The sequence below is a fragment of the Hyla sarda genome, chromosome 4, assembly GCF_029499605.1.
Source record: "Hyla sarda isolate aHylSar1 chromosome 4, aHylSar1.hap1, whole genome shotgun sequence".
NCBI lineage: Eukaryota > Metazoa > Chordata > Amphibia > Anura > Hylidae > Hyla > Hyla sarda.
Window position 1 is genome coordinate 49609660 of NC_079192.1, and position 13505 is coordinate 49623164.

The following is a 13505-nucleotide window of genomic DNA, read 5'->3' on the forward strand; positions in this document are numbered from 1 at the left end:
AGGGAGTAATTGTCCCGGTTCCTCCTAGGGAATGTTTTAGAGGTTTTTACTCCAACCTCTTCGTGGTCCCCAAGAAAGGCGGTTCTGTACGCCCGATCTTGGATCTCAAGCGTCTCAACCAGCATCTTCTACTCTGCCATTTCTGAATGGAGGCTCTCCGTTCGGTAGTTGCATCCATGGATCAAGGGGAGTTTCTTTCCTCGGTGGACATCAAGGATGCCTACCTCCACATTCCAATATTCCCCGGTCATCAGCGGTACCTACGCTTTGCAGTTCTGGAAGGCCATTTTCAGTTTGTAGCCCTTCCCTTCGCTCTGGCCACTGCTCCGCGGGTCTTTACCAAGGTCCTGGCGCCTGTGGTAGCCCTTTTATTCAGTGATCCCTTACTTGGACGACCTCCTGATCAGAGCTCCAACCAGGGCTCAGAATCTGGAGAGTCTTGGTCTCACCCTCCAGGCCTTGTCTCGTTTCGGTTGGATAGTCAATCAAGACAAGTCCAACCTCTCTCCTACCCAGTCACTGTTTTTTCTGGGGCTCCAGTTCGACACGGCCGCTGCACCGCATTCGACTTTCGTCGGACAAGCGGCTAACACTCTTGTCAGGAGTCCGATTACTTCGGAACCCTGCCCCAGTTTCCATTCGCTTTTGCATGGAAGTCCTGGGTCGGATGGTGGCGGCCATGGAAGCCGTGCCCTTCGCCCAGTTTCATTACCATCCTCTTCAACTCTCCTCTGTCCCTCGACCGCCAGATCGTTCTCTCTCGACAGTCTCATCAGTCCCTCCTATGGTATATTATAATAGAGAAAAGTGGGCTCAACCTCTAATAGTAATGTAAACTGGGTGCTATATATGCCTATCAATTGAATACACTGTATGAAGAAAGCAAAGCAGAGAACTGATAGCACACTAGAAATACCAAAATTAAACTTTATTGTACAAAAATAGCCACATACAATTTAAAACCACTTGACCCCTTAACGACGAAGGACGTATATTTATGTCCTCCGCCGGCTCCCACGATATGCCACGGGGTCACGCAGTGATCGCGGTGATGCCTTGTATTAACCCTGCAGCTGCGGTGATCAAAGCTGACCGCCGCGTCTGAAGCAAAAGTGAAAGTATCCCTGGGAAATTGCGGCGTCCCGAACAGCTTACAGGACACCGGGAGGGCCCTTACCTGCCTCCTCGGTGTCCGATCGGCGAATGACTGCTCCGTGCCTGAGATCCAGGCAGGAGCAGTCAAGCGCCGATAACACTGATCACAGTTGTGTTAATACATGCCAGTGATCTGTGTAAAAGATCAGTGTGTGCAGTGTTATAGATCCCTATGGGAGCTATAACATTGCAAAAAAAAAGGGTTAATGAAGATCATTTAACCCCTTCCCTAATAAAAGTTTGAATCACCCCCCTTTTCCCATAAAAAAATAAAATAGTGTAAATAAAAATAAACATATGTGATATCGCCGCATGCGTAAATGTCCGAACTATAAAAATATATCATTAATTAAACCGCACGGTCAATGGCGTACACGTAAAAAAATTCCAAAGTCCAAAAAAGCGTATTTTTGGTCACTTTTTATACCATTAAAAAATGAATAAAAAATGATCAAAAAGTCCGATCAAAACAAAAATGGTACCGATAAAAACTTCAGATGACAGCGCAAAAAATGAGCCCTCATACCGCCCTGTACGTGGAAATAAAAAAGTTATAGGGGTCAGAAGAGGACATTTTTAAACGTGTAAATTTTCCTGCATGTAGTTATGATTTTTTTCCAGAAGTACGACAAAATGAAACCTATATAAGTAGGATACCATTTTAACCGTATGGACCTACAGAATAATATGGTGAAATTTTTACCGAAATATGCACTGCGTAGAAACGGAAGCCCCCCAAAAGTTACAAAATGGCGGGGGTTTTTCGATATTATCGCACAATGATTTTTTTTCCGTTTCGCGATGGATTTTTGGGTAAAATTACTAATGTCCCTGCAAAGTAGAATTGGTGACGTAAAAAATAAGCCATAATATGGATTTTTTGGTGGAAAATTGAAAGGGTTATGACTTTTAAAAGGTAAGGAGGAAAAAATGAAAATACTGAAAAACCCTGCGTCCTTAAGGGGTTAAAAAGGGGGTCCATGACACTACTGACCACCCAAAGCCATGGAGAGGGACCCTAGAACACCCGTCTAATCTCTGATAATAAAGTGCAATCCTATCACTAAAATAGCCAGCCTCAGATCAATAGTATAGAATGTACAGTAAGCAGCTGTTCAGTAAATATCAAAATACACACAATATCCAGAAGTAAACACAGAAAGTAAAAACTGTGCATAATATGTACTCAGAATACCAGGCAATTTATACAGGGCTGCATAACCGTTCATGATCTTTTTGCATCAAGAAAAATAATAGTGAAAGGAACAGATAAATATACGTCACGCTGTCATGCGGAGAGCGGGTCCCCCCCCCCCCCCCCCAAAAAAAAAACATAGGTCCCCTGTGTTCCGTCACTCTTGGTGACTTCCTCAGGGGCACATGGCTACTATAGCGCTAACACATCTTTATATACACATAATGTTTATTACCTCTGTGCCGGCAGGTGTGGGTTACACCCCTTTCACACACACACACTGACCATTCATACTGTTCCGGTGACGTATACATAAAGACAAACAGTTGCAGTGCCATACTTCTCCTATAGATGCAGTACGCTTGTGCGGGCTATACACCTGCTACATTTCGCCATAGTAATACACCCATATGCCTCGCACGTACATAGATTTCAATGGTGCTTTCCCTGCGCTGGTGTGATCTCTAAAGGCTCGCGGATGCGCAGTAGATACAAATACAGAGCAGTAAGGCTGGGTTCACACTACGTTTTCCCCCATACGGGAGCGCATACGGCAGGGGGGAGCTAAAACCTCGCGCTCCCGTATGTCACCGTATGCGCTCCCGTATGTCATTCATTTCAATGAGCCGGCCGGAGTGAAACGTTCGGTCCGGTCGGCTCATTTTTGCGCCGTATGCGCTTTTACAACCGGACCTAAAACCGTGGTTGACCACAGTTTTAGGTCCGGTTGTAAAAGTGCATACGGCGCAAAAATGAGCCGACCAGACCGAACGTTTCACTCCGGCCGGCTCATTGAAATGAATGACATACGGGAGCGCATACGGTGACATACGGGAGCGCGAGGTTTTAGCTCCCCCCTGCTGTATGCGCTCCCGTATGGGGGAAAACGTAGTGTGAACCCAGCCTTACTAAGGAATCCATGTTGCTGGCTTCAATAATCCAAGCACGCATGGCACAGAGCTGCGCACGTGCCTTGTATTTTTGGATGTAAGTTGACTAGATAGTCAGCGCACCTCCGCCATAGAATAAAATAGAATATAACAGGACGTAGAGGTAATGAGCAAGATCGCATACGCGCCCACTGTTGTTACAATCATGACATATCCTGAACCACACAACTCCATATTTGTCCAATCTCATCTGTATTGTTAAATAAAGTATAAGAGATGTTAATATAAATATCAACTTAGATAATCTTGGTCACATGTTACTTATATGTCCACTTAAAATAAAGAATAGTTAATTTAACCCTTAACTACCCCCATTTGTGAAGGTCAGGGTTTTCGTTTAAAGTCCCATGCAAATCAATGGGAAATGTATGTTCCCACATTATTTCCGTACGGCTGAAGATATTTCAATACCTGGTACACATATTACAGATCGGGATAGGAGGTTGAGATATGATAACGGGATAGGAGGTCGGGATATGGGGTTGGGATATAACAACAATATATGAGGATGGGTTATGAAGTCAAAAGCTTCCTCCTTTGTTTGTTTATTTTCCTCCCCAACAAGTATTAGGGCAATGGCGGGTACTCCGCTAGTTGTATATAAATGTGTAAAATGTGAATATTTATATTAATGTATGTGTATGCACATATACAGAACCTTATATATGCCTCCATGATTAGAGACATTTTTAGTGGACCCCTGTGAACAAACAGTGGGCATTAGTGAGCTACCAAAATTTACAGAAATTAAAAAAAAAAAAAAAAAAAACACTCCACGGTTACATACCCAATTAAGTGTGCCACTACTACTTTATACAATGATCCCTAGTGTATGTAACCATCTATATCTGATTATAAAGACAAGCTGGTGCCAGCCTATCAATATAAGCCCTATTTAAGGAAGTATCTAAACCACCACAACATCATTCTTGAAAAGAGTTTTATTAGTGTATTTAGCTTTACATGTGAACCCCTCCTATGTGCCACCAGTTTTCTTGAAACATAATTATTAAATGAAACCTCATCCACACCACATTCAAATACTCTCATTCACCATGGCCCTTCCAAACCGAATCTTCCACCATATCCATTCCAACCCCTGTCATTCATACACCCACTGTTTACATCGTATACCACATTTTACAAAACATCTAAATTTATTTCAAATGTTATAGCTTAATCATAATAGTCTACTGTACTGTGTTTCTCAAATTCTCCTGGTTCATTGTAATTCAAGACAGGAGGCTCAGTGGCCTTTTAGTCTGTCAGTTCTAGTAAAAGACATCTATAGCTATTCCTTAGGTGCTCCTCTCTTTTCTCGAGTCCACACCTAATATTTTGAGGAGTGTGAAAACCACGGGATTCTTTTTCCTTTTTGTTTTATAACTTTCTGCCTCCCAAAGAAGGCTCTGTTCCTATCTTTCCACCATGATATTGAAGAGACACAGCTCGCCATGAGTCCTTCCCTGTCATCAATGTTCTTCAATGAGTCACCGCCACCAGATATTTCACCATAGTTCTCTGTTGTTTCCCACCTTCCGAACAAGTACAAAAAAGGCTCCTAGATCTGCAGTAAAGAAGAGCTTTTAGTAGGTCACATAGATATATGTTAAGTAGATCCTGGAGCGTACCTGATCTAATTATTGGTTCAGGGTATTAATCGTAAATAAATATAATATGCGTGATATAACCCAGAAAAAATTGTTATCTGGGTTGTATCTGCCCTGATAAAAGGTCTGGAGCTCTAGAGAGTGGGTTATTTTAGGGATATTCTCTATTCTTTTTAGGGGCCAAAGTGATAGAGAATATTGAAAGATAATAATTAATAATTAAGAGTGGTGTTGAATCCCCCCCCCCTTGTGAAATCTCATTCTCAAGTGTCATGTGTGAAATCGTGACATCTAATTGTAAAATCAACATAATATTCAGTCCCACTACGTGAGGTACAGTGGATCCTAAATTAGTCATAATATGTGCACACGTGCATGTTTATACAGCTTACCTCCACTGTGTTTCCATGTGTTTGTGGAAGCAGTCCTCAGATTTTCCATAGAAGCAGTCCTCAAGTTGTGTGTGCCTATGTACAAGAATGTTATACTATGTGATGAAACCCACCACCAATGTGACACCCACCGCAACCCATGCTCACCCCTCACTGCACACCACAAGCATTCCGTGGCCCAGTCCCCCTGACCCCATACACACTTCACTGCATTCAACTTCCATCGGACAAGCGGCTAACACTTTTGTCAGGAGTCCGATTTCTTCGGAACCCTGCCCCAGTTTCCATTCGCTTTTGCATGGAAGTCCTGGGTCGGATGGTGGCGGCCATGGAAGTAGTGCCCTTCGCCTAGTATCATTACCATCCTGTTCAACTGGCGATTCTTTCCAGGTGGGACAGGTCTCCTCTGTCCCTCGACCGCCAGATCGTTCTCTCTCGACGGTCTCGTCAGTCCCTCCTATGGTGTCTCCGCTCCCCCCGGCTTCTTCAGGGGCGCTCCTTCCTGCCCGTCCACTGGCAAGTTGTCACGACAGATGCCATTCTGTCGAGCTGGGAGGCATTTTCAGGGACCGTACGGTTCAGGGTCTTTGCTCCCCCCAAGAAGCCCTTCTCCCCATCAACATATTGGAACTGAGGGCAATCTATCTTTGTCTGCTTCATTGTGGCGTACATCAATCGCCAGGGCGGCACTCGCAGCTCAGCGGTGATGGCCGAGGTAACCAAGATTCTCCTCTGGGCGGAACTCAGGCTTCCGGACATCTCCGCAATTTACATTCTGGGAGTACAAAACTGGGAAGCGGATTTTCTCAGCCGGTCCTCAGCCAACCCCGGCGAGCGGTCCCTGCATCCGGAGGTGTTTGCAGAGATCTGCAACCTCTGGGGCACTCCAGATGTGGACCTCTTCGTGTCCTGCCACAACCAATAAGTTCCTCTTTTTGTGTCGAAGTCCTGGGACCCCTTGGCTCTAGCCGTAGATGCCCTGGTGATCCCTTGGTCGGGCTTCGCCCTACCCTATCTGTTCGCTCCCCTTCCTCTCATTCCCAGGGTCCTGAGGAAACTCATAGCAGAGGGCGTCCCCGCCATTCCCGTGGCTCCAGACTGGCCCCGGAGGGTGTGGTATGCTGACATTGTCAGGCTCCTGGACGACTTACCGCTGCACCTCCCGCTACCACAGACCTCCTATCTCAAGGTCCCCTGTGCCACCCCAATTTACCGTCGCTGCATTTGACGGCGTGGCGGTTGAGACCGCTGTTCTAAGGGCCCGAGGTTTCTCAACCCAGGTGTTTCGCACCATGCTCAGGGCTCGCAAGCCCTCCTCTGCGAAGATTTACCACCGTACCTGGCGGTCTTATTTTCGTTGGTGTGAAGCTCCGGTCGTGTTTTCCTTTCCCCGACTCCTTCCAATTTTGCACTCGGGCCTGAAACAAAATCTCTTTCTCGGAGGATCCATTGGGGGACACAGCTCCCACCCTTTTTCTGGTGTTCCTATTTCAGTTATCTGTCCGAGGGGGTGTTCAGTTACTTTTTATTCTGGTTTTTCAGACAGTTTGTGGTTTTTCGCTTGACCTGTCAGTCTTCTCCTATTGCTCAGGGACTAAAACTGATTAGCTCAGATGCCTGTGGGCGGGTATACCCTGCTGGGAGGAGCTGACTTTTCTTGTTGCCATAGGTCTGTGTCCTCCAATGGATCCTCTGAGAATGAGATTTTTATGGTAAGCACAAAAATCTCCTTTTTTCCTATCTTTTTAAATAAAATAATGTAAACAAAAAATAAACAACATAACAGTGTGGTATGGTTATAATATATTTAAATATAATGATAAATAAACCTCTTGCTTAATAGCTTTCACACAAAAAATACCAAAGTCCGGAATTGCATATTGTTGATCACTTCATAAATCATAAAAAATACATAAAAAGCACTCAAAAAGTCCCATCACAATAAAAATGATACTGATAAAAACTACAGATCACGGTGCGAAAAAAAATGAACCCCTCGTATACATCCTCGTATTCCAAAAAATTAAATAGTTGTAGGGATCAGAAGAGGACAACATTACGCATATTCATTTTCGTACAAAAAGTTATAATTTTTTTAAAGTAGTAAAATAAAACAAAACCTATACAAACTGGGTATCATTTTAATCATATGAACCAACAAAATTTAGATAATGTGTAAATTTTACTGAAAAGTGTCCTCAGTAGAAACGGAAGCCCCCAAATTTTCAAAAAAATATTTTCTTTCAATTTTGCTCATATAAAAAAAGATATATATATATATATATATATATATATATATATATATATTATATATTATTATTTTTTTTTTCTTTCACTGTAGATTTTGTGTTAAAATAAGTCATGTCATTACAAAGTACAATGGGTTGTGCAAACAACAAGCCCTCATATAGATATGTAGGGGGGAAATTGAAAGTGTTATAGCTATCAGAAAGCGAGGAGGAAAAAGCAAAAGTGCAAAAATAAAAGAAATCTGTTGTCCTTAAGGGGATAATCCTATGGAAAATAAAATAATTTAAAATCACTTTATTTAAGGGCCACATGCAAAATACACAAACCTACACTCTTTTGCATGCTATCAATCGTGTTATTAATGGTTGTCTGAGGAATGATCTGCCACGATGAGTGCACTTGGGCATGCAAAACATCAAGATCCTCTCCCTTATTTGCATAGTCTTATGCAGGCTACTCATTGTATCATGGGCATCATGCATCCCAGCTCTCTGGTGTTGGAGAATGGCTCCAAGGACACTTGGCTCCATGACTATATCAATGTAATGCCGAGCTGTAAGCCTACCTATAATGAAGGCTAGAAGGGTCCGGCTACAGTACAGTATGCCACCCCACTTTAAGATACTGGGAGTAGGACTGGTGTGACATTCCCTCATAATGAGGAGTGGAGAAAAATCCTTGGCAGCAGGCGCTCAGATGTCCAATGGAAGTATCACTAGCAATAACGCGTTTGATTGTGCGATCCAAGCCTTGCTATTGCATAATCCCGGATGCAGTTCTGCACTTCACAGTTATAATATATATCTTTCCCCTTTACCTAATCGCTGTTTTATGGTTATATATAGTAGTCTCTCTTAATATTGATGGTTGGTATATCCCCACCAGGTTCATGTCACTATTATATTTAATTGCATTATTGTGAGAGACCTTGACCTTTTCCTTTTGCACTGTCCTCCATTTTGATTGTTAATTAGTGTGCTTATAATGTGTATAATGTTGTGTTTGGTAATCTGAAGAAGGGTTAGATTAACCCTGAAACGCATTATTGCTGTACATCAGTAAAGTTGCTGAACACTTTAACTCCGTGACCTCAGTGTGTTACTTCCATTGGACACCTTTTCTCGGTCGCTCTTCATTGGGGGACACCTATACTGATGGGCTCAGGAGCATATGCGACAAATTGGCACAGACATATAGTATGTACTGTCAACCCCTTATCGCCAACGGACAGCGCCTGGAGGTTGTACCCTGGATCTGGGTCCACTGCCCCTGCTCACCCTGCTATCTTAGCCTGGTATGACCCAGCGTGGCCTAATGCTGGCTGAAGCCGTCAAGGGGTGAGTATATGGAAACTGACGTGAGTATGCCCTTCCATTACCGCCAGCCCCCCCCTCAGGCGATTAGGATGGGAGTCCGGGCAGTGGGGGGGTTAACTGCCTCTCGGCAAGTTTTATTTTGGCGGTCCCCCTTTTTGCAGGAGCCACCAGCACTTCTCTCACTGTGGCTCAGCGCCGGAGCCACCTGCATGCCATCTGGTCTGCTGCAGACCCGCTGGCTCTCCCTAGCTCCTAACATGTGCTGGGAGCTGCCACCGCCTCACCTCTAGCCTGGGTCTGCGCTGCCAATACGCTCAAGGTGAGCAGCCACTCTATAGAGCCTGCACCCCCTTCCCTGTAGGGGAAACAACGTGGAACATCGCTGACATCTCAGCCTATGCACGTAGCGATCCGTGAGAAATATTAGAGTGTTTTCATTTGCTTAGAGCGAACTGAAATTGGTGAAGTATTAATGTACATTAATGTACAAATGTCTATTACAAAGATGCTGAACTTATATATATATATAATTTGGGTTTATTTATTTGGGTTTTCCAGGACCCTTTCCTCTAACATCTCTTTGTATCTTCTTGCAGGCAAATCTGAAGTACCTCTTTAAAAAGACAAAGCAAACGCGCAAACAGTTAGAAGACCTCAGGAACACAATCCACCGAATATATTGGAAGCGTGATTTCACCCGAGGTAGTGACAAAGCCTCCCCCCTTATCACTTCACCCAATAACCAACAGCGTTTCACACTCAGCAGTGCTTCATCTGGCCTCTGCAGAGGCCCGATGAAGCACTACTGAGTCTTGAGCGGCTGTTGCCTCTGGTCAGCTTAACACTACTGCAATTGACACGTCTCCCCCCTGTACCAATGTATGTTATTCTATTATTTACATTAGTAAAGGGGGGGGGGGACGGGTCAAATGCAGGGATGCAAACAGCTGAAACAGCTGTTTCACATTCAATAGTGCCTAATCGGTCCTCTGCAGAGACCCAATGAAGCACTACTGAGTGCAAAACGGCTGTAAACTCTGGTCAGCTGTACACCCCTGCATTTGACACTTCTCCCCCCTATATTCATTTGAGTATGTTATTCCAATAAAGAAGATTGTGTGTCTAATGGTGAGTGCTGCTTTTCATTTTCTTATATGAAAATTGTGCTATCGTGACTTAATGCCAGCAGAGCACCACAGGACATTGGGGGGAAGTTATCATTGGTTTTACCCTGGTTTTGTGAGGTAAATTTGTCTTGTGGGGCTCAGTTTCAATGTGTACAAAAAAAAGTATAAAAAACGTTTTTTTTTTAAATATAAAAAAATAACCCCTCCCCTTATAAAAAATCACCCCCTTTTCCATTTTTAAGTAATACACTTTAAAAAAAAAATACATATTTGGTATCGCCACGTGTATAATTGTTGAAACTATTAAATTATTACATTATGATATTACTTATCCCACATGGTCAATGACGTAAACGCAAAAAAAAAAAGGGAAAATGTCAAAATTGCTGATTTTTGGTTACAAAACATCCTAAAAATATAGAATAAAAAGTGACCAAAAAGCCAGAACTAAACAAAAGTGGTACTGTTAAAGTTTACCTGTCGTCAACAAAAACTTTTTCTATAATGTAGATACCATTATATGTATATTTGTAATATACATTGGTTAAAAAATGAGTTTATTTTTGTCCGTGCAGCTATTGCATGTGTGTCTCTATGAGGAGCCCAAATACAGGAAGTGAGGGTAGACAAGCAGGGATCTGTTTACTGAGGTCAAGCAGGGCTCTGTGCAATGAGGCTCTATGGCATGCCCCTGGCTCACATAGCAGGCTGATTGACAAGCCAGGAGCCTGCACAGAGCCCTGCTTGTCCCGCCCTCACTTTCTGTATGTGGACTCCTCATAGAGACACTCAGGCAATAGCTGTAGGGACAGCATTTTTTCACCCAAAAAGATACACATTTTTAAACCAATGTTTATTACAAATATACATTTAATGGTATTATCTACATTATATCACAAGTTTTTGTTGACGACAGGTACACTTTAAAAACTCATGGTGCAAAGAATTAATCCTATGACAGCGCTGTAAGTGGGAAAATAAAAAAGTTATTGGGGTGAGAACATGTTAATGAACAAAGTATATTTTTTATTTTTATTTTTTTATTTAGTGAAGTTTACAAAGTTTTTTTAAACATAAAATGAGACAAAATTAGTTTGGTATAATTGGAATCGTACTGACCCATAGAATAAAGTTAGCATGTCATTAGAGATGAGCAAACTTACAGTAAATTCGATTCGTCACGAACTTCTCGGCTCGGCAGTTGATGACTTATCCTGCATAAATTAGTTCAGCTTTCAGGTGCTCCGGTGGGCTGGAAAAGGTGGACACAGTCCTAGGAAAGATTCTCCTAGGACTGTATCCACCTTTTCCAGCCCACGGGAGCACCTGAAAGCTGAACTAATTTATGCAGGATAAGTCATCAACTGCCGAGCCAAGAAGTTCGTGACAAATCAAATTTACTGTAAGGTCGCTCATCTCTACATGTCATATTTACCATTTTGCGAACTCAGAAAAAATAATTGCCCCACAAAATTGTGCAATTCCTTTTTTTTTTTTTCCAATTTCGCCCTACATATAGGGGGAGATTTATCAAAACCTGTGCAGAGGAAAACTTGTCCAGTTGCCCATAGCAACCAATCAGCTTGCTTCTTTCATTTTCATGAAGGCCTGTGAAAAATGAAAGAAGCAATCTGATTGGTTGCTATGGGCAACTGGGCAACTTTTCCTCTGCACAGGTTTTGATAAATCTCCCCCATATTTTTTTTCTGGCTTCGTAATACCGTATTTATCGGGGTATACCACGCACCGGCCTATAACACGCACCCTCATTTTACCACGGATATTTGGGTAAAAAAAGTTTTTTACCCAAATATCCATGAAAAAATGAGGGTGCGTGTGTGTGCGTGTATACCCCGATATACCCCCAGGAAAGGCAGGGGGAGAGAGGCCGTCGCTGCCCGCTTCTCTCCCCCTGCCTTTCCTGGGGTCTAGAGCGCTGCTGTCGGCCCTTCTCACCCCCTGGTTATCGGCGCCGCTGCCCGTTCTGTCCCCCTGACTATCGGTGCCGGCGCCGATAGCCAGGGGGAGAGAAGCGGCGCCGACAGCCAGGGGGAGAGAAGGGGCAGCGGCACCCATTGCCGGCGCCGCTGCCCCGTTGCCTCCCCCCATCCCCGGTGGCATAATTACCTGAGTCCGGTCCGCGCTGCTCCAGGCCTCCGTCGTGCGTCCCCAGCGTTGTTGCTATGCACGGCGCGGCGCTCTGACGTCATGCGCCACGCCGTTCAGCGCATAGCAATGACGCCGGGGACGCACGACGGAGGCCTGGAGCAGCGGAGCAGCGCGGACCGGACTCAGGTAATTATGCCACCGGGGATGGGGGGAGGCAACGGGGCAGCGGCGCCGGCAATGGGTGCCGCTGCCCCTTCTCTCCCCCTGGCTGTCGGCGCCGCTTCTCTCCCCCTGGCTATCGGCGCCGGCACCGATAGTCAGGGGGACAGAACGGGCAGCGGCGCCGATAACCAGGGGGTGAAAAGGGCCGACAGCAGCGCTCTAGACCCCAGGAAAGGCAGGGGGAGAGAAGCGGGCAGCGACGGCCTCTCTCCCCCTGCCTTTCCTGGGGGTGTATCGGCGTATAACACGCACACAGACTTTAGGCTAAAAATTTTAGCCTAAAAAGTGCGTGTTATACGCCGATAAATACGGTATATGATAAAATAAAGTATACCAATGGAAAGTACAAGTTGTCCTGCAAAAAATAAGCCCTAGTACAACTTTGTCAGTGGAAAAATATAAGTTATGGGTCTTAGAAGGTGAGGAGAAAAAAAAGTGAGGCAGAAATAAAAATTTGCTAGGTTATGATTATGAAGGGGGTTAACCAACAGGGGCACAAATACCTAAAATGTGCCTAAAATATTTAAAAAAAAGGACTTGGTCCTCTAGGTCTTATTCAGTGTAATGAACACTGATATGTACAGTGTATAGTGAAAGTATTCGGCCCCCTTGAACTTTTCGACCTTTTGCCATATTTCAGGCTTCAAATATAAAGATATAAAACTGTAATTTTTTTGTGAAGAATGAACAAGTGGGACACAATCATAAAGTGGAACGAAATTTATTGGATATTTCAAACTTTTTTAAGAAATAAAAAACTGAAACATTGGGCGTGCAAAATTATTCAGCCCCCTTAAGTTAATACTTTGTAGCGCCACCTTTTGCTGCGATTACAGCTGTAAGTCGCTTGGGGTAGGTTTCTATCAGTTTTGCACATCGAGAGACTGAAATTTTTGCCCATTCCTCCTTGCAAAACAGCTCGAGCTCAGTGAGATTGGATGGAGAGCGTTTGTGAACAGCAGTTTTCAGTTCTTTCCACAGATTCTCGATTGGATTCAGGTCTGGACTATGACTTGGCCATTCTAACACCTGGATATGCTTATTTGTGAACCATTCCATTGTAGATTTTGCTGTATGTTTTGGATCATTGTCTTGTTGGAAAACAAATCTCCGTCCCAGTCTCAGGTCTTTTGCAGACTCCATCAGGTTTTCTTCCAGAATGGTCCTGTATTTGGCACC

At 43.9% G+C, this 13505-nt stretch overlaps 1 protein-coding gene across 3 annotated transcripts in view; it reads left to right on the forward strand.

Moving 5' to 3' along the window:
• LOC130367881 (DBIRD complex subunit ZNF326-like) overlaps positions 1-13505 on the forward strand; it is a 112089-nt gene that overhangs the window by 62164 nt on the left and 36420 nt on the right. For all 3 annotated transcript variants that reach the window (XM_056570838.1, XM_056570836.1, XM_056570837.1), the window contains exon 9: positions 9465-9570. In XM_056570838.1, coding sequence (XP_056426813.1) covers positions 9465-9570 — 106 coding nt within the window. The remainder of the gene's footprint in view (positions 1-9464; positions 9571-13505) is intronic.